The sequence below is a fragment of the Oryctolagus cuniculus genome, chromosome 15 (genome assembly GCF_964237555.1).
Source record: "Oryctolagus cuniculus chromosome 15, mOryCun1.1, whole genome shotgun sequence".
NCBI classification, from domain to species: Eukaryota; Metazoa; Chordata; class Mammalia; order Lagomorpha; family Leporidae; genus Oryctolagus; species Oryctolagus cuniculus.
The window spans coordinates 54562989-54588604 of NC_091446.1; the positions used below are offsets into that span (position 1 = coordinate 54562989).

Below are 25616 nucleotides of genomic sequence, written 5' to 3' on the forward strand. Positions count from 1 at the left end.
AAACTTGGCTTGTTGCAGGCATTTGGGGAATGAACCAGCAGATGGATGCTTGCTCTCTCTCTTACTGTCTGTTGCTCTGCCTTTCAAATAAAAATAAATAAACCTATAAATTTAAAACATAAACTATTCCTGCAAACATTGGTTATAGCCAAGAACTTCTGCTCTATGTAACCTGTAGTTCTTTGTATCCACCTGTTTACCTCTCCAAGATTCAGGACAGCAGTTTTTCTTGTAACTCCAGTTCTCTGATGGATAAAAAAAAAAAAAAAAAAATGGTTGGTTTTCAGTTGATTCAGCTTTTTCTGGTCATGAGGACAGCAGTGTTGGGTTCCAAGTTCTTCACACATTAGACCACACACCAGTAGTTCACCTGGCCTGTTTTGTTTTTGATATGGAAATTAGTATGTTTAGTCACCAATGTCATATAAGAACAGATGGTATATCTTTATCTTAGAATCTCCCAAATGTATTGTTCTAGAGCCCCAGAACTTAGTCCAGTCATTGGAGCTTTCAAATATTTTACTGGGAGGAACTGTAGACCATGACCAGTCCACTAGGAGATCTCCCCGACCTTTTTTTCCATTTTATTTTCCTTTTTTTAAAGATTTATTTTATTTATTTGAAAGACAGAGTTACAGAGAGAGGAGAGGCAGAGAGAGAGAGGTCTTCCATCCGCTGGTTCACTCCCTAGTTGGCTGCAATGGCCGGAGCTGCGCCGATCTGAAGCCAGGAGCCAGGAGCTTCTTCCAGGTCTCCCACATGGGTGCTGGGGCCCAAGGACTTGGGCCATCCTCCACTACTTTCCCAGGCCTTAGCAGAGAGCTGGATCAGAAGAGGAGCAGCTGGGATTAGAACTGGTGCCCATATGGGATGGTGCTTCAGGCCAGGGCTTTAACCCACTGTACCACAGCACCGGCCCCTTCCATTTTGTTTCTATTATTGCAATGACTAGATTAAACTGTGGCACCACTGAAAAGATAACCCTCAGCCCCGTGCATCCTTGCCTACTACTGCCATCATGACTGCAGTAGACTTTGGAGGGAGGATGATTCTATCATTTCAGTGTCATGCTCCACTCTGGGGCTTCTATGCTTGTAACTGATCCTTCAGGCAGTCAGCCAACATTGCTAAAGTGAATCCACCAGGTCAGGTAGATAAATTAACAGGGTCAGCTGCACACCCAAGTTCCTCCATCTTCATGGTGAATTCCCTCACACTGGAGCTCTTTCCAACAGGTTGGCCATACTCACGACCACCTACGTTAATCAGATCTTCTTCAGAGAGGAAAGGTACTAAGAACAGATCTACTGGAATTGTCTACTTGCTGTTCAGAGGCTAATTCCATGTTATAAAGGGGGTGTAGAGAGAGGCAGCATTGCTAAGGTACCTGAGACTCTTCAGAGTAATATCCTGAGGCTGGAGCCACTTTGCTTGCATTAAAAAAAAAAAAAAAAGATTTGGGGCTGGCACTGTTGCTCAGCAGGTTAAAGCCCCAGCCTGCAGTGCTGGCATCCAATATAGGTGCCTGTTTGAGTTCCAGCTGCTCCATTTCTGATCCAGCTCCCTGCTAATGCACCTGGGAAAGCAGCGGAGGATGGCCCAAGTCCTTGGTCCCCTGCCCTTATGTGGGAGGTCCTGGCTCCTGGCTTTGGACCAGCTCAGCTTCTGACCGCTGCTGCTGTTTGGGGAGTGAACCAGTGGGTTGAAGGCCTCTCTCTCTCTCTCTCTCTCTCTCTCTCTCTCTCTCTTTCTGTAACTCTGTCTTTCAAATAAATAAAATAAATTTTTAAAAACAAATTTATTAGAAAGATTTGCAGAGAGAGGACACACACACACAGAGCGAGAGAGTGAGAGCGAGAGAGCGAGAGCAAGAGAGAGAGAGATCTTCCATCCACTGATTTATACCTCAGATGGCTGCATTGGCCAGCACTGGGCTGGTCCAAAGTCAGGAGCCAGGAGCTTCTTCCAGGCCTCCCACATGGATTCAGGGCCCAAGCACTTGGGCCATCTTCCACTGCTTTCCCAGGCCATTAGCAGGGAGCTGGATTGGAAATGGAGCAGCCTGGACTCGAACTGGTGCCAATACAGGATGCTGGTATAGCAAGCAGCTGCTTTACTTGCTGTGCCATGATGTGGGCCTATGGTTACATTTTTATAGAGCTAAATGTAACTGAGAATTTACAACCAGTATCCCCCACCCTACGTGTCTCTTTACCAAGGTAGAAAACCCAGATCTCTTGTCTCTGGTTGGACAACTGTGAGATGTAATTAACACTCCCAGATTCCTCTGTGGGATCACATACTTGCTTAGTTTCTGTCTTTGGATTGCTTTCTCCACACTCTCACACATCTCTGCTGGGAGCACTTCCTTAACCAACCACTTCTTCATGATCTTCATTTCAGTATCTGATCCCAAGGAACTCAACACTCCATCCAAAGGATTTGAGGCAATGAATTCTATCTACTTTTCTTTTTTCTCTTTTGTAATTTGAGAGACAAAGAGAGACAGAGACAGACAGATAGAGTGACACAGGGTTCCTATCCATTGGTTCACTCCCCAGATGCCCATGATGGGGACTGGACTGGACTGGAGCCAGGAACCAGGAACTCAATCCAAGTCTCCTACATGGATGGTAAAACCCAATTACTTAAGCCATTAGTAATGGCAGGAAGCTGGACTTGGGAGCCAGAACCAGAACTCAAACTTAGGCACTCTGAGGTGAGATGTGAGCATCTTTGGCTCACTCTTGTTCTTACATTTTCATAGACAACTAACTCTAGCCCAAAATGATTTGTTCCTCCAAATGGAATTGCTAGCACCATTTAAATGGCAACTGCTCATACAAATAAAGTTTTATTCCTGCCCAAGAAAGTGTATGCTATTGGTTGTTTCCAATATTTCTAGTTCATATTTTTCTTGTGACTATCCCATAGAGGCCTGAAAATGGCCAAGGCCTACAGTAGCCAGATCACCTACCTGATCAATCACTTTAGTTAAGGAAAGTTGCTTGAATATTTACTCTGAAATCAAAGACTTTCCAACCCTTATCCCTCAACGTCTATTTTTCCCTCAGTGTCTTCTTTCAGCACCCACATTTCTTCCCTCTTGTCCAGGGCCTGTTCATGGGAAATGATTAAACCAGGGAGTGACTGAAATGTGGTTTCTTTCTTCTCTCTGTGAGAGATCTGGAGGGAAGGTTACACGGTGGAAGGGGATGACCCTCCCTCTGGCCCTGTCTCTGTAACTCCCCTTGTGCTGGTGAGAGCTCAGGAAACAGGTTACCCCACTTTCATCTTAGAAACAGTGGGGAGGTCAGCAAGTCACGGCCGTCAAAGCATCAAGTTAAGGCAGAGACAATCCTGGTTCGAGCCCTGGCTTTGTACTTACTGGCTCCGTGGGCTTAACAAAAATCATTGAACCTATTTGTGGCTCTCTTTCCCTAACAGGAAGAGAATAATACTGACCTCCAGGAGCTGTTCTAGAGCTTAGACATGAAATCAAATATGCTCAATAGCTGGCACTGAGTAAACACCTGAAAAATATGAATCCTTCCTCTTCCTCCCTACTGAAAGGTACAGTAAATGATGTTGGATTTATTAGAGTCATCGTTTTTCTTCCCTACGTAAGAAGACTGCTCCCTTCCCCCAGCTAACTCCCCATATTCACATTCCAGAACTTGAAGTTAGAAGGTACCTATTGTATCACCTTGTTCAACCCACCCATTTTGCAACAGTGAAAGTGAAGCTTAGAGGGTTCAGGGGCCTTGTCCAAAGCCTACTCTTTCTCTTCTTTTGCTCCTTGACCTACACTTTGTTAATTATCGCCTTTCTGAAGCCCATGTTTACACATCCTGGCTAATGTTTAGCTACCTGCACCTCCAGCATTATTTCATGAGGTGTTGCCTCATGGGGTTATTTCAGGTCTTTGGCAATGCTATGAATTCCTCGCGGCTCCCCTAAGGAGCCACACTGGTGCTTGACCACTGGCCAAGGAATCCTAGATCCTTCCTGAAAGAAGGCTGTTCTCTCTTGACACGTGAGTCCTCTGGCAAAAATGCATTCTAGTGAGGCTGGAAGACAGCATCTGAGATACCCCAGTGCTCTGGGGAAGAAGCCACCCCTCTGTCTCCACCGCAGGCTCTGGGAGAGATCCAGAGCCTCAGAGTTGGATCTCCAAGGCCAGAGGCTTTCAGCTGCCTAGAGAACTCCCTTACCAGCCAGCCTGCCCATTCTATTCTGTAACTCCATCCCTGGGGGAGGGCCCACCAATGCCCCTCAGGGTCAGAACTGATGAACACTGGCCAATGAGAGCACAGGCGTGGGTGCGAATGCAGTAAAGTCGCACCAGGGAGAACTGGGGAGACCCCAGAACCCTGCACGGCACAGCACCCCCTGCAATGCCACCCTCAGGCCCCAGCTTGGAGGACAAGCCTGGGAGGAGATCGCAGCCTGAGCGTTGGCAGGGAGGTGGGCACACACTCAGGCGCTGACTGAGGGTGGGCAGCAGAGCACAGGTGTGAGAAAGCTCTCCAGTGATTCTCAGGCTCTGTCCCCCCCTCTAGGTTGTCAGGCTTAGCCAACAGAGCACAAGACACCCAGTTAAATCAGAATTTCATATAAACAACAAATACGTTTTAAAGTAAATATGTCCCAGGTAATATTGGGGGTATACTTACACTAAAAAACAAAGTTTATCTGAAATTCAAATTTAACAGGGTAGCATACATTTTATCTGGCAACTCTCCCACTCTCCCCACCCTCAAACAGGAAAGTGACATTTTAAAATACCATTCTAAAAAAAACATACAAAATAGAGAGGAGTATGAAAAATAAAAATAAAATCAGCCATAATTTTACTGCCCAGGGTTGTTAACCAGCGTTAACATTTTGGTCCATTCCTTGTCTGGATGTTTGTGTATGTGAGTGTGTGAGAGATTTACTGTCAGTCTTATATTTCTCTACAAAATGTAGATTATGTCAAACACACAGCTTTTAATTATGCTTTTCCCTCTTTTTCTGTAATTATATATATAAAATATATAATAAAGCTTATAAGAATATATTACAATGTTATATATGTGTATTATTGTATATTTTATTTCATATATCATTACATTTATTATAGATTCACATATATTACACATACTGTATTTTATACAAAATGCAGGTTAAAAAATTTTTATGAGAGAGAGAGAGAGCCCATCACTGTTTCATTCCCTCAAATGCCCACAATGGCCAGAGCTTAGCTGGGGCCAGAGCCAAGAGCCAGGGACTCAATCCAGGAGCTGGGAACTCAATCTAATCCTCATTAGGGTAGTTGGCCTCTTCTGAGAACACTCCAACTGGTCTAAATACTCTTCAAGCCCGCCTGAAAAGCCCTCACATCCTTATATTTGCTGGTTCTAAACTATTATTTCACAAAGTTTTCATGGTTCCAATCAATCTCCACATTGAATGACTCTCAAAAACATATCAACATAGCACCCTTCACCTGCCCCTTCTAAGATGCTCCTGTGATTCTGTCAAAGTAGTAGCATCCCAACTTGCTGCACTAAGCAATCAACTTGGCTTTGTGCAATCAGCAGGCCACCTCAGGAGTCTGTGAGGGACTCGGCCAACAAGAGTGGTATGAAGCAAAAGCAAGACCACTCTGTCCATGCTGATGGAGGTGGGTGGCAATGTTAGTACCTTCATTTGGTTGGAAGCCTCTCAAAAGGGGTACTTTTTAAGCTGAGATGTGAATGAAGAAATGCATCTGGCCTTGGAGCCAAACTCCAAAGCCCTGGGAATAATAAAAGGTTCACTGTACAGCAGAGGTCAGAGAGGTGGTGCGGCTGAGTGGATGTCAGGCGGTATAGTTCGCGATAGGCCAATGTAAAGAATTTGGGTGTTGTTCTTAGTGTGATTTTTTTAACCCTGGAAGATTTAAGCCAGGAGGTGACATCCCTTCATCTATCCACCCAGTCAATGGAGATCTTGCCTAGTGTTTATGGGTATGGACTGCCCTGGAGGTGTAGCATTCTTGAGGAAAGACTGATGCATACAACCAGCATGCAGAAGATCAACGCCCATTCACTGCTGCAGGTGTAGAAAGGAAAGGGTGACCCAAAGCCACACAACCAGAACAACTGACCCTTCCTTGCCGTGATTCTGGCTCTCACATCTCCAGGTTCAATGGAAACATAGTTTGCCTGATTGTGGTTTCCAGGCTCTGAGATCCGCAGAGCACTACTGCAAACCCAGGCCATGGACTTATATGGCAAACTCCATCTGCCTTTAAGAGCCTTGGTACCAAGCACAGTAGTGCCTGGCATAGAGTAGGTGATCGATAAATGTTGGAATGTATGATCTACTTCTTAGGTATTTATGTTGCACCCAGTTCCAAAAAGTTTTGAAGCTGCATACTGAGATACATATATTATTAAAACATAAAATATAAATTATTAAATCAGGTTAAGAGAACAGGAGGTAGGGAAATAAATAGGATAAAATTAGGGTAAAGGTAAAATCAGTGGTTAAAAATCATTAAAGAGAGGCTGCCACCATGGCACAGAGGGCTAAAGCCTCAGCCTGCTGTGCCAGCATCCTATATGGTCGCCAGTTCAAGTCCTGGCTGCTCTACTTCTGATCCAACTCCCTGCTAATGGCCTGGGAAAGCAGCGGAGGATGTCCCAAGTCCTTGGGCCCCTGCACCCAGGTGGGAGACCCAGAAGAAGCTCCTGGCTTCAGATTGGCTTAGCTCCAGCTGCTGCAGGCATTTGGGGAGTGAACCACTGGATGGAAGATCTCTCTCTCTCTGTCTCTAACTCTTTCTGTAACTCTGTCTTTCAAATAAATAAAATAATAGAGGTGAACGGCAGTCTTTTAAAGTTTTCCAGCACCCAGTGAAAGGAGTAAAGGTTAGTTTCTAGATTAACAGACAAAAATTATAAACAAACAGAAGACAGCAACTCAGGAACAGTCTAGCTCTTTCTAGTAATGAATCAAATACTTTTTTATGTTCCTCACAAAAGGATTTTCTGTGAGATAATAAGTAATAACAATCTTTAAACAAATACAGTTGTGAGTTCCAAATGGCTATTTTTGGAAAATCCTCTGGGAGCGTTATCCAGACACAACTGAGCATAACTCCTTCATGGTGACTGGAGAGGAGAGGGGAGAGCACCCATTTCTGACCCACGGCTAGCTGGTGAGTGCAGCCCCAACAGTGGAGGGAGGGGCAGGCGTCTGGTGCAGTGGTGAAGACACCCCTGGGGACACCCACTTCCCACACAAGAGTGACTGGGTACGGGTTCTGGCTCTGCTTCCAATTCCAGCTTCCTGCTACTGCACACCCTGGGAGGCAGCAGGAGATGGCTCAAGTACTTTGATCCCTAGCACCCACAGGAGAGGCAAAGACTGAATTCCTGGTTCCCAGCTTCAGCCTGGCCTAACCCTGGCTGTTGGGGAATGAATCAGTGGATGGAATATTTTTGTCTGTCTGCATGCCTCAGTCTCTCTCTGTCTTTCAGGAAAAAGAAAAATGGTGATTATTCCAGAAAAAAAAATAGTAGAGGAGCCCAGATGAATGTTGGGCAACAGCAGCAGATCAGTTTACTGGGACTCAAGGTGTTTGGACATGGTGGAGGCAGGTGCTTGCATGCATCTCATGAGTCTTTGAAAAGGAGCAACTGGTATGTGGGCCGTCACCATCTCCCTACCTCTCATGTGGAGCAAATTTAGGCTCTTCTAGAATAAAATGTGAGGGATGGGCCTCCATAGAGGCAGGATTTGTGCAGGAGGAAGCTTCATGAAGTGCTACACCAAACACTTCACATTTTAACTGTGAAGAAAGCACCTCCTGGCAGGAGCCCTTACAATAAGTGCAGTTAGGGGTGGGGTCATCCAGGGCCTGTCTCTGGCTCCATCAGGGTGCCCCATTTCCTGATTCTTATAAGAGGACCATAAAAACCTGGTCCTGACTTTCGGTTGACATCCGAGATGACAGGCAACATGAGATGCTGTTGATAGATCACCTAGCCCAGTGCCTGGCATGAACAACAGGAACCCAGTACTTACTCATTTCTCTCACCTCTTAGCTTCCTCTTTTCCATTTTTCTACTCAAGGGATACTCATCAATTAAGCCACCCCTCTCTTCCTGCCTGCCATTTCCACCTTGCCCAGAGCTGCTTTCCCTTGAGTCCCGGGTAGAAGTGCTCTACATGTGTACTCTTCACAAAATGCCTCAGAAAGGAACCAGCATTGTGGAAGGGTGTTGTGCCTCTGATCTGCAAGGTTGATGTGAAATTTCCCTCTTAGCCTTCTAACTCAGGCTGGTCCCTGACTTCATGACCCGACTTGTCGCCAGGTCTCTCTTTTCTAGAGAGCACTGTCAACACTACAGCATTTGTGAGCAGTCACATCCGTTGGACCAAGAGAAATGTTCAGTAGGTTGGAGCCAGGAGCAGCTACAAGAATAGAGGCAGAGCATAGAAGTCTCTGTGCACATCACAGGCTGTATGTTCCGCTGAAGGAGATGAGGCAAGAAGGCATTCATAAATTCTCAGAAATAACGTCAAGGAAATAAAGTCCTTGGATGACAACTGGATGGTGTCATCCAAAGACTTACAATGCTATGGCATACAATGGTATGGCTGTAGTGCTCAATTTGTGTTGTCTTCAAATTTGACTGGAAAGTCAACAACCATGCCCTGGTTGGGGTACTTTTTTATATAATTGTGTTCCTTCCATTAGGTGTATAATTTTAAGATTATTATCAGGTTTCTAAATGCATTCTGTCTTGATATTATGTACATATTTGGTTTGGGTGCTATTACTGGGAGAAGAGGGGGAGGGGAGGAAGAAGGAAACCACAGTGCCTACCAATGTGATCATAAACCCAGTATATTCTCTAAGCAAATGAATTCCCAGGCCCACCTGTTGAACAAACAGACCGCTTGGTACTTCAAAAGACTACTGAAGAAATATATATGAAGATTTTCTTTTCAAGGCAGAGTGAAAACATGAGTATCTATTCAAGGCCAACAGGAAGGAAGACATAAATGCAAACAAATCAGTGTCCCAAGTTTTGGACAAAAGACAAAGGTACTTTCGAAGGATTTCAGTATCAAGGGCCGGCCACAATGATTTTATCTTCTAGTAACCAGGACACTCTATCAGCCGTCGGCACTCTTACCTGGCATTTGTCTATTTGTAGACTCTATCCCTACGTCTCCTGTTAGCCAGTGAGTTCCCCAGCTATGATTACCTCAGTATATGAGTTCCTTTCTCTGCACTTACTCCCAAATGGTTGACATTGATTTGCAACATTAATGAAGTAAGTACCCAACCATCCTTGTTCATGAGCTATTACCTCGGTATTGATTGTAGCCTTAATTGACAATTACTTGAATGGGCTGGGCTACACTGAGCTTTTATTAATTTTCCATTGTGATACTCATTACTAAACTTCATTGCAATTGTGTAATGATGTAAACTCCCCACTGTGGCTAACTGAAGTGGAAAATTCCACTGGCCGTTTCCCAAACGTATTTATGCTGGAAAATAGAAATTTGGTATTGTTAAATCTGATATCAGGATGCTAGGCCTTGATTCTGTGGGAAGAGAATTGTGACTTTGGCTGTAAAAATAAATAGAGTTTACTAAATTATTTTTCCTTCACTGTTATTTCAGAAGACATGTATCCAGAGACTTGTTTCTCTGTGTCCTTGCCTGGAGAAAGAGTGGAACCCCAGGCTACTGTTAAATTATATTCATTCTTTCATCTCCTTTAAAAAATTTAATTAGGGGTGGGAAAAGGACAGGGAGAAGAGATTATATGGTCTCAGGAATTTTCATTTCCTTCTGCTGAGTCTCATAAATAGATTTTTTTTGGCATTGTCTCCAACAAACAAAAATCCTCTAATTGTAAACCTTTCTCAAATAATAAGCAAAACACATGAGATGCATCAAGACCCTGTTGGATATGAAAATCAGAGGTTTGCCACTTAAGACCTGTTAAGGAAAGGGGAGCACTTGCCCTCATCTCAGAGATACACTGGGACATCACTTCCCTCTCACATCAGAGACAACTCCAGACTCACCTCTTAGAGAGCCTCACACTGGCCTCCCTTTGTCATCCTAATATTCCTGTGCCCTTGAGGGTCTCTATGTCGGGATGGCAACTGTGTGTGGTAGGATGAATTACAGCCACAGTTGGAAACAAAAAAATGTAATTATAGGGGCCATACCTTTGGTCTATGACTTATATGGGCTGAGTTTGGGACATACCATGAGAAGGTGATTTGGAAAAGTGATTTCTTAGTTCTGAATGAGCAATGGCTGTAATGTGACATAAAACTGCTTAGAGTTGGGACTCTCTTTTTAATGGGCTATTAAATGGGGACATTCCTGTGGCTTTCTCAGAGGCATGGCAGAAAGGAAGGAGTTCAAAGTCTTATGCTTAAAGCACCTGCTTAATTCTTGGTCTTGCTGCTCTAAAAATGTAACCAGTGGGGCCAGTGTCATGGTCAAGTTGGGTAGGCTGCCACTCGTGATGCTGACATCCCATACTGGAGCACTGGTTCGATTTCCAGCTGCTCTGCTTCTGATCCAGCTCCCTGCTAACATGCCTGGGAAGGCAGCAGGTGATGGCCCAAGTACTTGGGTCCCTGCCATACACGTGAGATGTGGATGGGGTTCCTGGCTCCTGGCTTTGGCTACTTGTCACCCTGGGCTATCCAAAGACTTTTCAGGGAGTGTCAATTTCCACTCAACTTCCATATGTGCTCATTTCTAATGCTCATCTGCTTGGCAACCTGCTTGACCGCTAAGCCTCCCATTTGTTCTGTTTCTTTTCAGTTTCCCTTTGTACTTACTGTTTTTCCATTTTACAAAATGTGGTAGTTATGGAGATGTGATGTGTAGCATCATTCAACAGAGAACCTTCTGTGTGTAGTGGGTTGAACTGGTGATCCCCAAAAGGTAAGTTGACCTGGAGCCTTAGAATATGAATTTATATATCATAGGGCTCCTTGCAGAGTGATTAAAGATCTTGAGGTTAAAGCATCCTGGATTATAGTGTAACCTTATGTAAGACGGAAAAGAAGAAAACAGATACATCAACACAGAGGGTGAACGCCATGTGGAGACCCTGGCAGAGACTGGAGTGATGCATCTACATGCCAAAGAGCACCCAGAAGAGCCAGGGACTGCCAGGAGCCACCCAAGCTGAGAAAAAGGCATGAAACAGATTCTCCCTCAGAACCTTCAGAAGGAACCCATGTGGCAAAAATCTTGACTTTGGGTCTCTTGTCTCCACAACTGTGAGAGAACAAATTTCTGTTACTTTACATTAAAGGTTTGTATAGTTGGCCACGGCATCTCCAGGACCCTCAGACACTGCCCATTCTATGCAGAGAATGGCCAATAGCCAGCTCCCAGACATCAGTGGTGGGGGCTGCCTAAGCTTCAGTGGCCGCCCTGCCTGAGGTCACGCTCTTCCCAAGACAGTCCTAGGTTCGATGATGGAGCCTGTGAAGCTATGAAGGTCGGTCCCCAAGATGACTCTAATGGTGGCAGTACTGGCTTCAGAGCTATCTGCTGGGTTGGCCGACGCTTCACTAATTCCTTCTCTAACCAGATCTGCTTCCTCCCCATTCCTTTCACAGATACTGATCTCTGAAAAACATCTTGTTCCCATATTCTGTTTCTTGAAAACTTGCACAGGCAAAAGAAATGCATCCCTTCAACTCATCTCAAAACTTCCCATGAAGTTTGGCCTCAAGGTATTGTGACTACTTGGCTGACAATGCAGCCAATCAAAATAGTGATTTTGGGGTAGGCATTGCAGTGCTGGAGGGTAAGCCGCTGCTTGTGACACCCACATTCCATATCAAAGTGCCTGGTTCAAGTCCTGGCTACTCCACTTCTGATCCACCTTCCTGCTAATGCATTCTGGAAGGCAGTAGATGATGGTTCAAGTACTTGGGCCCCTGCCACCCACGTGGGAGATTTGAATGGAGTTGCTGGCTTCTGCTTGTGGCCTGGCCCCACCCTGGCTATTGTGGGCATTTGGAGAGTGAACCAGTGGATAGAAGATCTTTCTCTGTATCTGTCACTCTGCCTTTCAAATAAATAAATAAATCTTTAAACAAATGTTAAATCAATGTTGATGTAAAAAAGAGTTTCCAGGACTTAACACATATTTTTATAAGCCAGATTTCTCAGCCTTGATATTTATAAACACCAAGAATAAGAACAGAGCTGTTTCTGAATGCTATCTCATTCTAGCATTAAGTAATATCCATCCATGCATACTTGAGATAATTGGAAAATTAAAACCCTATCCATTTTATACAGGTGTGTATTTTAATAAACCTTTAATTTTATGTTTAATAATTACTCATAGAAATATTAAAAGCATATTTAGGTCATTTTGATCAATTTTTCCAGAAGATAAACTTTGTGTGAACACCTATGGCTTCATGGTCACAGGAAATAAAATTTCAATTTGTATTTTTATTTATGCAAACAAGAATTCTAATGGGATAATTAATAAAACACTTGAAAATAAACATATTATATAAGAATAAAACTTTGTGGGGTAAGAGGAATTAAAATGAGTTCAAGGAGAAAAAGGAAGGGACCACACTGGTGCAGTGAGTACTTCTGATCCAGCTCCCTGCTAATGTGCCTAGGAAGGCGGCAGGTGATGGCCCAAGTGTGCACACACGTGTGTGTTTCTGGCTGATGACAGTATTCAATTTCTACGGGGTTTAAATTTTATTAGAGTGATGTAATCCTTTATTTTAAAATGTCATCACTTACTGGAAAATTCTAATTATCATTAAAAAATAACTAGCAAGTTTATGACTAACAATTTTAAATGCTAACATAAAAATATAAGGGACACATGGTATTTCAAAAAATTCTTTAGAAGGCTCCTAAGTGACAGATTCCATGCCTGCTGATTTGTGCTGCAGGCCGAGCATCTCCACACCAAAGCCCACGTTACCCCTACATGCAGCTCTGGGAGCATTCTGTTCCACAGGTCTCCGAGATCCACGGCTGAAACACAGAGATGGGACAGTCGTTTCTCACTTCCTCAGCAGCTCTATAAAGCCAAGGACTACGGCGGAGGGCTCTGAAGAACAGAGACTGATTTACAAACTCTCCCAAAGGAAGGAAAGGGAGCCGCTGCTTCTGCACCCTCGCTCCATGGCCCACCCGGCTTTTTTTCTTTTCCTTCTTCAAGCAGGAAAGGAGGAGAAGGAACATCTGAGGAGGATGCACTAGCTTTGCACCATGCCCAGTCCTTCCCAAATAGTAATTATTACTATAATCATGGCTGTCATTTATTGAGTGCTTATTATTTTCAAGGTTAAAGAAATAAATTTTCTTGGGACTAGCTTTGTGGTTCAGTGGCTTAAGCCACCTCTTGTGAAGCCCACATCCCATATCCGAGTGCTGGTTTGAGTCCTGGTTGTTCAGCTTCTGATTTAGTTTCTTGCTAATGTGCCTGGGAAGGCAGTGGATGACAGCCCAGGTCCTTGGACCCCTGCCACCCATGTGTAGACCTGGATGGAGTTCCCGGCTCCTGGCTTTAGCCTAGGCCAGCCCTGCACGTGGGGGCCATTTGCAGAGGGAACCAACTGTTAGAAGATCTCTGTGTCTCTCTTTCCCTTTCAAATAAATACATATTGTTTAAAAATAAAATTTCTTAACAGCTGGCATCAGAATTCCTCATGGGAAGGGAACTGTCTTCCGAGAATCCCTTAACAAGCCCTTTTAGGGACCAATTCTAAGAATCATTGAGTGAGAAAAGTAAGAACATTTGGGGGAAAATGATGACAATAATACTAAGTACTTTTATAAATGCTTACAATCTGGTGGACACTGCTTTAAGCACTTTGAATAAACTCACTAAATCTTCACGATCACCCTATTATTACCCATATTTTAGAGGCGGGAACACTGAGAGACAGCTGAAGGACAGAATGATTAAGCGATGTCTCAGTGCTGGTAAATGTCACCTGGCTGCAAAGTCCCAGCTCCTGTTTACTACACTGCATCTGTGCTCCTAACTACTGTGCTCTGCCCTACACACCTTTATATATATATATATATATATATATTTGTAGTTATTAAACCAATGTTGGGCCTTTTCATCACAGAGTAAAGAAACAGAATGGAAACCAAAAGCAGACTCACACACAGAAAATTAACATATGATAATTAGGCATTTCAAATCAGTAGCAGAAATGAAAATAAGCTTCTACTTCACACCTAAACTAAATTAAATTCCAGATGGATCAAATACATGTAAATGTAAATGTATCAAAAATTTTAAGTACTAGGAGAAAATATTGGAATAGCTTTTATAGTTTTGGCATTTCCTTCTATGCAGATGAAGCCTGGAATTTATATTTAAAAAAAGATTTGTACCTTTAGCTACATAAATATTAAAAACATCTTTATGGAAAAAATACTTTTAATCCAAGTTGTATGACAAATAATACTCAGAAAAAATATTGCAAGCATATGATAAACAAGGAGACAGAACCTGTAATACAATAAAAAAATCTATAAACAAAACATAAATACCAATTAGAATACTGAGATATAAATATGCGATCCACAGAAAAATAAAAACAAATGAACAATTAAGGTATAGATGCACAATCCCACCAAAAGCCAAAGTTGTCAATTCAAAAATATATCATACTATAAAAATTATTTTTCTCCATATTACTTGAAAGGTATAGATGGAGAGAGAGAGAAAGAGGGAGAGATGGACAGACATTACATCCTCTGGTTCACTCCCAAATACCTGTGGCCATCTAGGGAGTGAACCAGCAGATCGAAGATTCTTTCCATCTCCATCTGGTCTCTCTCTCTCTCTCTGTAATTCTTACTTTCAAATAAATAAATAAATCTTAAAAAATGTTGGCATATTGGTGATAGTATAAATATGAAGCCTTTTTGGAGAGAACATTGGCAGTAACTTTTTCAACGGGAAATGCATACTCCCTTTGTCCTAGAAAGAATAATGGGAATCATCATGTCTCCAATAGACAAGAACCTAGAGTGAGTCCACACTACTCTCAGCCTGGTATTCAAGGTTCTACAGGATGTGAACTCACCTTGTAGGGCCACCACAATCTGTCACCCAAAGCCGTCAGGTTCCAGGCAGCAGTACCCCCCCACCCCGTACCTTTGTTGCTGCAGGTTCATCTTCTCAATGGACCCCTCCTTGCTTCCACTTCTTCCTATGTTCTTCAAGGCCTAGCCCAACCTCCATATCCTCTGTGACACTGGTTTCTTAGCACAGCCCCTGATACCATGTTAAAGGCTCAGTAAATGCAAGCTTTTGCAATTTCAGTATTACTGACAATTACACATCTATTTTCTCAGCTGGCTCCCTAATTCTTTGTTTTTAAGATTTATTTATTTATTTGAAAGTCAGAGTTACACAGAGAGAAGGAGAGGCAGAGAGAGAGAGAGAGAGAGAGAGAGGTCTTCCATCTGCTGGTTCACTCTCCAATTGGCCACAATGGCCAGAGCTGTGCCAATCTGAAGCCAGGAGCCAGGAGTTTCCTCTGGGTCTCCCATGTGGGTGCAGGGGCCCAAGTACTTGGGCCATCTTCTACTGCTTTCCCAGGCCATAGCACAGAGCTGGATTAGAAGTGGAGCAGCCGGGACTCGAACCAGCGCCCATATGGGATGCTGGCACTGCAGGCCAGGGTTTTACCTGCTACCACACAGTGCCGGCCCTTCCCTAATTCCTTCAAGCATGTTTTATTTACTTTGGGCTTCCTGTATAAAGGCAATACAGTTCATGGAGTTTTAATGTAAGACAAACCTGGAATGGACCTCAACCTGCCATTGCCACCTGTGGTCCTAGTTATCTCACCTGTAGACACAGGCCCATCCATAATACATGCTACATCCATTGTTAGGAGAATCAGTCGTTTATTCTGATGATTCTGTCTCATATTTGTCAAGGCCTATCAATGCCAAAATGGACCCAAAGCCATGGAAGGTGTTCAGCAAACTCTCCTGGCAAGTTGATAAGCTAGAGGTGCAAACTGTCATGTGTTCTATCACATACACACTAACGACATTGTGTGCACATATGTGGTGCTTTCATTTATTCAACGAAGCACTCTGTTTGCTTTTAAGTAGGCTGGTAACTATTCTCGGTTTAGAACTAGCCAAAGAATCAATCTTGACCCAGTTGCTAGGAAACCCTGTCTTTGGAGCAGAAGTTGAGAATCAATTTCCTCGTGCTTTAAAGAACATGTATTTACGTAAATTACTTCCTCAGAAATATTGATTCATTCCAAAAGCATTTAAATAATATGGAAAACAAGAGGATTTTTATGTGGAGGCTGCATCTTGACAGTGAAGTAGACAAGCACTTAGGAAAAATGTATTTACACAGATAATCTACATCTTGTTCGCGAGACAAAATAGACTTTAATGTAGTAATGGGACTATTTGTGTAATGAACTCTCATGGGCTGTTGCATAAATAATGATTCCTGAATTCTGTGAATGTTTTTATGTGAAAACTGTCTTTCTGAACTTTCATCTGAATTTGGTTCTGTGATTACATCAAAGCTGAATTTGTATTAGCAAATGAAACATTGTGAAGACATGAAGACATTTTCTAATGGAAATATAACTGGAAGCACATTTTCTCAAAAGATGCATTTTGAAGATGCTTCGGGGTCTAAATGGCCTCAATATCTTGCAGAGGATTCTCCTGGTCAGCAGCTGGCTTCACCAGGCACTCTCGGACATCAGCAAGCCTGCTCCAAGGAGGGATACCAGCCAGCCTGTGAAATGTTTCTGCAAGAACTTTTGGCTGCCTTAACCGCCTAAAGCAAATGTTTGTTTGCTGCAGTACACGAATCAAATGCTTTTGTGTGAAAACACTTGCTAGAGAAACAAATGTTTGTTTTGGTAATCGACATTTGGACTGTTGGAACATTACCACTTAAGATATTGGTTTGAGAAATATACATTTAATTTGGAAAGCACCAGTTAGGATCAAGCAAGTGACACAAATCTATGCTGTAAGGCTATGAGGTTGAAATTGGACCCAAATTTTTCATTTCTCCTTGTCAGATCTGACTAGGAAAATGGTGCCTTGTTTTACATGTTGCTGTATAATGTTACTGCACAACGGTATAAAGGAAAACAGTGATTTACTTCCTTCTAGAAGTGTATGACTTATAAATTATCAAAGATAGCAGCAAGAGTGTATTTATCTAGTATTAATATTTAAATGCCATTTTCCTATTGAGTGTACCACATGCTCCATATTAATCTTTTAGATTAGACTTAGTACAAATTGATGTTTCCTAAATGGAAGATTTCTCCTTACTTTTACTTTTGATTACCCATGCTAACTGGCAGGAGGAAAGGTGCAGATACCACCCCAAAACAGCAGGCGATACAGAAATAAGCTTTGGCTTCTGAGAGCATTACATTTTTTAGTAGCAGAAAGAAACTAATTACATTTTAAAGGACAGAGAGATTTAGAAGAGAATTTGAGTGGCAAGAGGGTCATTTATTTATTAGATATATTATATTTGGGTATAGATAATCCATAAAGAGAAAGTCAAACAGTACTATCACCAAGGTCAAGGTTAAGGTCAGAGCAAAAGAGGAAAACTAAAGATTTTTTTTCCTGTTTGTTTTAAACTATATTTTTAGCTTGATGAAAGCCAGGAGAATATGTAAATGCATTTGATTTTTTTAAATCATTATGTCAGAGTTTTTCTCTTTTGTCAAAATAAACTGCAGGATCCAGGTTCATTTGAAAATTTATAAGCTGAAACCTACAATCAAATCACTATGTACTTAATAATAAAATTATTGTCCAAATTCTTTGCTGCTGGCCTTTGCCCTAGTTGATCTTTAGCTTTAAAAAAAAATACATTTTGAAATAGAAAAGGAGGCCAGTATCGGTTTGGAATTGTCAACTGGAAGGATTATTCATTAGAATGTTGAGAAACATGACTACGTATCCTGAATCCACCCATTACTAACTGTTTCCATTTGTAAATTTCATGAGAAAGATAAGTGATATAATGCATGTATATTTGAAGTACTCTGAGCTCCCTAGAACTTAATAATTCAAAGTATTACAGTAAATTCCCATTTATTCTGAATCCAAACTACCAGAAAGCTGAATAATGAGAATTTTTTGTGCAATTTATAAAATGATAATGTCCCCAGGGGCATTACAAGATTCTAAATTCTTTTGAACAGTCACAAAAAGATTAAATTTTGTTCAGCATAATTTTGTGGTAAGAATGTTTGATAGAGTTCTAATTCTTTGAAGATAGTAATTAATCCATGTGTAGCCTATGGTAATTCTTCTTTTTTAACTTCAATATAGAAATAGTATCTTTGCATTTCCCGGAAGCTTCAGCGTTGTATTTCTAGCCTAATCAGGCCTTAAAATGTATAGCATATCATAAACCTTATAGAGTTTGGTCACGGATCACGTGTGGCCTACTTTAGTAGCTATAAATGATTCAGTGGGGTTGCAAGTAAAGGGAATCCACTCAAGCTGGTTGAAAGGGAAAGGTAACATTTGATACAATGACACCCGGCTGTTTCATAGAACCCAAGCCCATCTTGGAACCAGGGACTGGAAATTTATGCTTTTCTCCCCACGAGCTTCAAAATTGGGCCCTTTATGGTGATTGACATCATCATTAGGGACTAAGTACTGGAGTGACACCAATACTCTTTTGGCATCAAATGAGGATGCAATACACCTTAAAATATATTCTTATAACCTGGCCACCTCTCTATCCATCCATGTACTCCTCCAGGGACGAGGGGAAGGATCAGAGCCCGGGAAAATCAATCATTCTCATGGATGGTGGGGCAGTTATCAGAGAACAGGGCTCAGTGTGAGCAGTTCTCAAACTGCTGAATTCTTTACAGACTCACAAAATATTGAGGGGGCGGGCCTTTGGTGCAGTGACTAAGATGCTGCTAGGCATGCCAGCCTTCCATAGCAGAGAGTCTGGGTTTGAGTCCTGGCTGCCTCCACTCTGATTCCAACTTCCGGATAATGTGCACCCTACAGGCAGCAGGTGCCGGCCAACTACTTGGTCCCTGCCACCCACCTGGGAAACTTGGATTGGTTTCCAGGTTCCTGACTTTGGACTGGTCCAGAGCTGTCTGCCACAGGCACTTAGCAAGTGAACCAGTAGATGTGAGCTCTTTCTCTCTGACTCACTCTAATAAATAAAAGTAAATACATCAGGATTTTACAAAAAATTACTGAAGACCCTAAATAACATTTGTTTATGTGGTTTATAACTATCAACATTTACCATAATAGAAATTAAAACTGAGATTTAAAAACTAATTTGTAATTCATTAGAAAATAATAAAGCCGGCCAGCGCTGCAGCTCACTTGGCTAATCCTCCGCCTGTGGCACTGGCACAGCGGGTTCTAGTCCCGGTCGGGGTGCCGGATTCTGTCCTGGTTGCCCCTCTTCCAGTCCATCTCTCTGCTGTGGCCCAGGAAGGCAGTGGAGAATGGCCCAAGTGCTTGGGCCCTGCACCCGCATGGGAAACCAGGAGGAAGCACCTGGCTCCTGGCTTTGGATTAGAGTAGTGCGCCGGTCGCAGTGCACCAGCCATAGCAGCCATTTGGGGGGTGAACCAACGGAAAAAGGATGACCTTTCCGTCTCTCTCTCTCTCACTGTCTAACTCTGCCTGTCAAAAAAAAAAAAAAAAAAAAAAAAAGAAAGAAAATAATAAATCCATTATACTTACATATTAACATTGTAACATTTTTATTAAAAATAACTACATTGGGGCTGGCACTGCGGCATAGCTGGTAAAGCTGCTGCCTGCAGTGCCAGAATCCCATATGGGCACCAGTTCGAGTCCCGGGTGCTACACTTCTGATCTAGCTCTCTGCTATGGCCTGGGAAAGCAGAAGAAGATGGCCCAAGACCTTGGGTCCCTGTACCCACATGGGAGACCTCGAAGAAGCTCCTGACTCCTGGCTTCCAGATGTTGCAGCCATTTGGGGATTGAACCAGTGGATGGAAGATCTCTCTCTCTCTCACTCTGCCTCTGCCTCTGCCTCTCTGTACCTCTGCCTTTCAAATAAACAAATATATCTGTAAAAACAAAAAACCCTACATTTTCCAAAATAAAATTAGTGAGACAGTAGCACTGTTATACATTTTTGCAAATCACTCAAATTTCTTTCTTGAGAAGAAACAGCTTATCTCATCTGGTTTTCCATTTAATCTTTTTTGAAAAAATAATTTAGCTACAATATATGTGGGAAAGTAGCCTCACATAGATACATGTTTGAGAAATGAAAGAATACTTTAGTAGACTTTTCATATAATCATGGATATTGTTTTTTGATACTATACCAAAATCAGACAAGTGTTAGTTGCAATATAAAATTTGAAATTATGTCAATGAACATTTTGTACTCTTTTACAATAGTATTCATTTGTTTATCTTGAACTTTTACTCACCCATGATTTTGTAACCATTGGGATATGCATGATATGTAACCATTTGAGAAACATTGGTTGACTGATATATAAAGATTTTTCCAGATGTTGATACATTTCATTACTCAATGTAAAAAAAAAAACACATTTTCTAATATTACCACCAATTTATCAGAAGAATTTTTAAGTGTTGGGAAGCTGTCATATTCGTGGTGTCAGATACAAGTTTTCCAAAGTTCTAATTTTCACTTGAAAAGCTTAAAATTTAGCATTGGCAACAAATACTGTCAATTGTAGTGACAGGCCGATTTCATTCATTTTTGAGAAAATGTCTGCCAAATATCCAAGTCTAAATAACCATAATTTGTCTGTCAGTTGTTCTTTCAAGTACAAATGACATTACATTTAAAAAAAGATGCTGGCTGCACTCACAACTCAAGCAACTGCACATGTGCTTATCTTCAAGATAATCCTGCTTAGGGCCCGCGCTGTGGTACAGTAAGTTAATTAGCTGCCTGCAACACCAGCATCCCATATGGGCACCAGTTCTAGTCCCAGCTGCTCCTCTTCCCATTCAGCTCTCTGCTGTGGCCTGGGAAAGCAGTAAAAGATGGCCCAAGTCCTTAGGCCCCTGCACCTGCATAGGAGACATAGAAAAAGCTCCTGGCTCCTGGCTTTGGATTGGTTCAGCTCTGGCCGTTGCGGCCATTTGGGAAGTGAACCAGCAGATGGAAGACCTTTATCTCTGTCTTTCCCTCTCACTGTCTGTAATTCTACCTCTCAAATAAATAAAGTCTTAAAAAAATGATAATCCTACTTTATTTCACATGCATCTTTCTTCATCATGTAGAATATTAGAAATACATGTAATTAAGGTCACCATTTAATAAAATTAGTAAATGTTAGCTGCTCCATTGAGAACATTAAGAGAAAGTGGCCTTTGTTTTTCTGCTTGAGAATGCTCTACAGTAAAGATTCCAGTGATCAGCAGTATAGCCTCATATTTCTGCTGAGCCCCTGGTAGTTTCATCCATCATAGTCTTTTTTGCTGTTTTAAAATTTGTTTTGTGAGGTACAGAGATGGTGAGAAAGAGAGGGAGAGAGGAGAACAGGGAGAGAGATGGAGAGAGAACACACGTTCTTGTCTGCTAGTTTGCTTCCCCAATGCCTGGCCCTAGCTGGGAGCCTAATACTCAGTCCAGGTCTCCTGTGTGTGGCAAGAACTCAACTACTTCTACAATCAGAGAGTAGAATAGTGGTCATAAGAGGTTCTGGAAGGAGAGCAGGGCTGGAGGAGGCTGGATAATGAGTACTGAACACATGGGAGGAGTGACTTCTAATGGCTACAGCACAATAGAGTGACTACAGTTCACAACAATTTATTGTCTATTTTATAAAGAACCAGAAGAGAGGAGTTTGAAGATTCCCAATCTAAAGAAGTGATAAACGTTTAAGGAGATAGAAATAATCTGATTTGGTCACTAGACACTGTATACATGTACCAAATTATCATATTGTACTCCATAAGTGTATATATGTATTTTATGTCCATAAATAAATAAATACCAATTGTAACTTTGTACTAGCCAGTTCTGGTGAGGATTTGACAAATCAGGCTGGTGAAGTTCATAAAGGACCTCAAAGATGATGGAGTTCGACATTACCCAGTGAAGTATATTTAGAACCACGAACGCTGTGGTTTCTGTTTGATGGATTACTTTTCAGGAGCAGAGACTTCCATGTAAGGAGCCATGTGGTATGGCAATTTTCCAAATCACATAAAATTAAAAATGCAAGGAAATCCTTAAGGCTTAAGCTACCACAAATAGTTTTGTGAGTTAAAACGATAAAAATAAAAACAATACCAAAACTAAATTTTTGAGCGATGCAGCTACCACACAAAATATTGATTCAAGATGACCACCACTATGGATTTACCAAGACACAGAGATCCAGCACTACAGAAATTGTGGTTCAATCCAGACTCACCCAATTACTAGCAGTGCTATCTTGAGGAAATATTTCCCCACATCTTCATCCTCAGCTTTCACGTGTGTAAAACAATAGTCCATACCTCACACTATTGTTATATTACGTGACTTAATATATTCAAAGTGTTGAAAAATACCTGGTATTGGAGCCAGCGTTGTGGCATAGTGGGTAAAGCCTCTGCTTGCAATGCCAGCATCCCATATGGGCGCATGTTTGAATCCTGGTTGCTCCACTTCCGAATCAGCTCCCTGCTCAGGGCCTGGGAAAAGCAGCAGCAGATTGCCCAGGACTCGGGCCCCTGCATCCATGTGGGAGACCCAGATGAAGCTTTTGGCTCCTCACTTCTGCCTGGCCCAGCCCTGGTGGTTGCAGTCATTGGGGGAGTGAACCAGCAGGTGGAAGATCTCTATCTCTCCTTCTTTTTCTTAACTCTGACTTCAAATAAATAAATGAATCTTCAAAAAAAGGGAAGTATCTGGTATATAATAGATGTTTACAGAATGTTATTTCTATAAAGGCTTATAGTAGTTCGGCGCCGTGGCTCAATAGGCTAACCCTCCACCTAGCGGCGCCAGCACACCGGGTTCTAGTCCCGGTCAGGGAGCCGGATTCTGTCCCGGTTGCCCCTCTTCCAGGCCAGCTCTCTGCTGTGGCCAGGGAGTGCAGTGGAGAACGGCCCAAGTGCTTGGGCCCTGCACCTGCATGGGAGACCAGGAGAAGCACCTGGCTCCTGCCTTCAGATCAGCGCAGTGCGCCGGCCGCAGCGTGCCAGCCGTGGTGGCCATTGGAGGGTGAACCAACGGGCAAAAGGAAGACCTTTCTCTCTCACTATCCGCTCTGCCTGTCCAAAAAAAAAAAAAAAAAAAAAAGGCTTATAGTAGAGAAAACCATTGTTTATCTAACAAATGACCTTTACTAAAAACCCTAAACAAACCATTAAAATAACAAAGAGTTACAGTTTAAAAAAGCCTTCCTAGGGGTTGGCATTGTGGTACAGTGGGTTAAGCAGCTGCCTGTGGCATGCTGTATGAGCACCAGCTCAAATCCTGGCTGTTCCAATTCCAATCCAGCTTCCTGTTAATGCAACCGGGAAAGCAGTGGAAGATTGTCCAGGTACTTGGGCCCTTGTCACCCATGTGGGAGATCAGGACGAAGTCCCTGGCTTTGGCTTGGCCCAGCCTTGGCAGCTGCAGCTCTTTGGGGATAGAACCAGCAGATGGAAACCCTCTCTCTGTCTTTCCATTTCTCTTTGTAACTCTGCCTTTGAAATAGTTTTTTTTTTTTTTTTTCAAAAAAAAAAAGTCTACAAAGATATACATGGGATAGTTTTAAAAACTCAGTTAACCTAGAAGAAGCAGAGGGGTGGTTTTTGGTACAATTGTTAGGATGACTATGGGGCTGTTTGAATCCTGTATCAGAGTACATACATTTGAGCCCTGGCTCTCCTTCTGATCCTAGCTTCTTCTAATGTGCATCCTGAGAAGAGCAGGTGATACCTCCAGTGGCTGAGTTCCTGCAACCCACATACGGGATCTGGATTTAGTCCCCAGCTCCCAGCTTCAGGTTGGCCCAGCACTGGATGCTGTAGGCACTTACAAAGTAAACCAACGATGGAAGATCTCTCTCTATGTCTCTTTGTCTCTCTTCTTTTCAAACAAATTTTAAAAATGCAAATAGAAGGCAGAAATTAAAAAAAAATGGGGGGACAATTAACTGGTTAGACAAATAGAAAACAAACAGCAAGATGATAGATTTAAAACTAATAATAACCACATTAAATATAAATGACCTAGACAGCCCATAAATAAAAGCAGAGACCATCAGACTGGTTTAGAAAGCAAGACTTTGGTATCTAGTGCCTTTAAGAAACTTGTCTTAAATATAAAAAACAGGGGCTGGCACTGTGGCATAGTGAATAAATCCACCACCTGCAGTACTGGCATCCTATATGTGCACTGGTTCTTGGAGTCCTGGTTGTTCCACTTCCGATCTATCTCCCTGCTATGGCCTGGGAAAACAGTGGAGGAAGCACCCATGAGGATGGGTGCAGCTTGGCTCAGCCCTGGCTGTTGCAGCCACTTGGAGAGTGAACCAGCAGTTGGAAGACCTCTCTCCCTCTCTGTAACTCTGCCTTTCAAATAAATAAATAAATCTTAAAAAAAAAAATGGGGGTTAAATTAGTATAAGGATGAAAAGGGATAAGCCATGTTAATATTAATCAAAGAAAATCTGTGAAGACTATGCTAACATCAGATGAAGTAAGCTTCAGAGCAAAGAATGGTGTCAGGCAGAAGGAAGGTCATTTCACAACAACAGAGAGATCAGAGCAGGGGCAGGCTTATGGCCTACTGGTAGAGACATCAGTCCCCATGCCTGTGTCCTACATTCGAGTACTTGGGTTTGAGTCCTGACTCTGGCTCCTGACTGCAGCTTCCTTCTACTGCAAATCCTGGGAGGCCACAGGACTGGATGGCTCAAGTAGTCTCAGGTGAGAGCCCAGCATTGAGTTCCCACCTCTACCCTCCCTTTCCAAAATTGTAAGCATTTGGGGAATGAGCTCAATATCTATCTCCCAAGAAAATAAATTTTTTATGACAATGACATGAGCTAGAAGAATGAGGGAACTATATTCTTTTTTTTTTTTTAATTTTTTTTTTTGACAGAGATAGTGAGAGAGAGAGACAGAGAGAAAGGTCTTCCTTCCGTTGATTCACCACCAAAATGGCTGCTACAGCCAGTGCGCTGCGCCAATTCAAAGCCAGGAGCCAGGTGCTTCCTCCTGGTCTCCCATGCAGGTGCAGGGCCCAAGCACTTGGGCCATCCTTCGCTGCCCTCCTGGGCCACAGCAGAGAGCTGGACTGGAAGAGGAGCAACTGGGACTAGAACTCGGCACCCATATGGGATGCCGGCGCTGCAGGCGGAGGATTAGCCAAGTGAGCCAACGGCACCGGCCCCAAATTTTTAAAATTTTTAAAAGAGATCAGTTCCTCAAGAGGACATTTTAAAAAAATCATTAACATTTAAGAACGCAATAACAGATTTTCAAAATACAGTAAGTAAAAACTGATAGAATTCGAGAAGTAAATAAGTCCACAAGGTTGTCAGGAATTTCAAAGCCCTTCTATCTT

The 25616-nt window shown here is 42.5% G+C and overlaps 1 protein-coding gene across 10 annotated transcripts in view; it reads right to left on the bottom strand.

The window, feature by feature from the left end:
* RTKN2 (rhotekin 2) overlaps positions 1-25616 on the bottom strand; it is a 140184-nt gene that overhangs the window by 26835 nt on the left and 87733 nt on the right. For 2 of the 10 annotated variants that reach the window (XR_011382404.1, XM_051823280.2), the window contains one exon: positions 201-245. The exons of 6 other annotated variants lie outside the window; for them this stretch is intronic. Coding sequence is in view for 1 of the 4 variants with exons in the window: in XM_051823280.2 (XP_051679240.2) it covers positions 201-245 (45 nt within the window). In the remaining 3 variants the exon portion in view is untranslated. Of the gene's footprint in view, positions 1-200; positions 246-268; positions 376-14453; positions 15315-25616 lie in introns of those variants that run through there. 2 more of the 10 variants (XM_070057698.1, XM_070057699.1) reach the window with 2 other exon arrangements.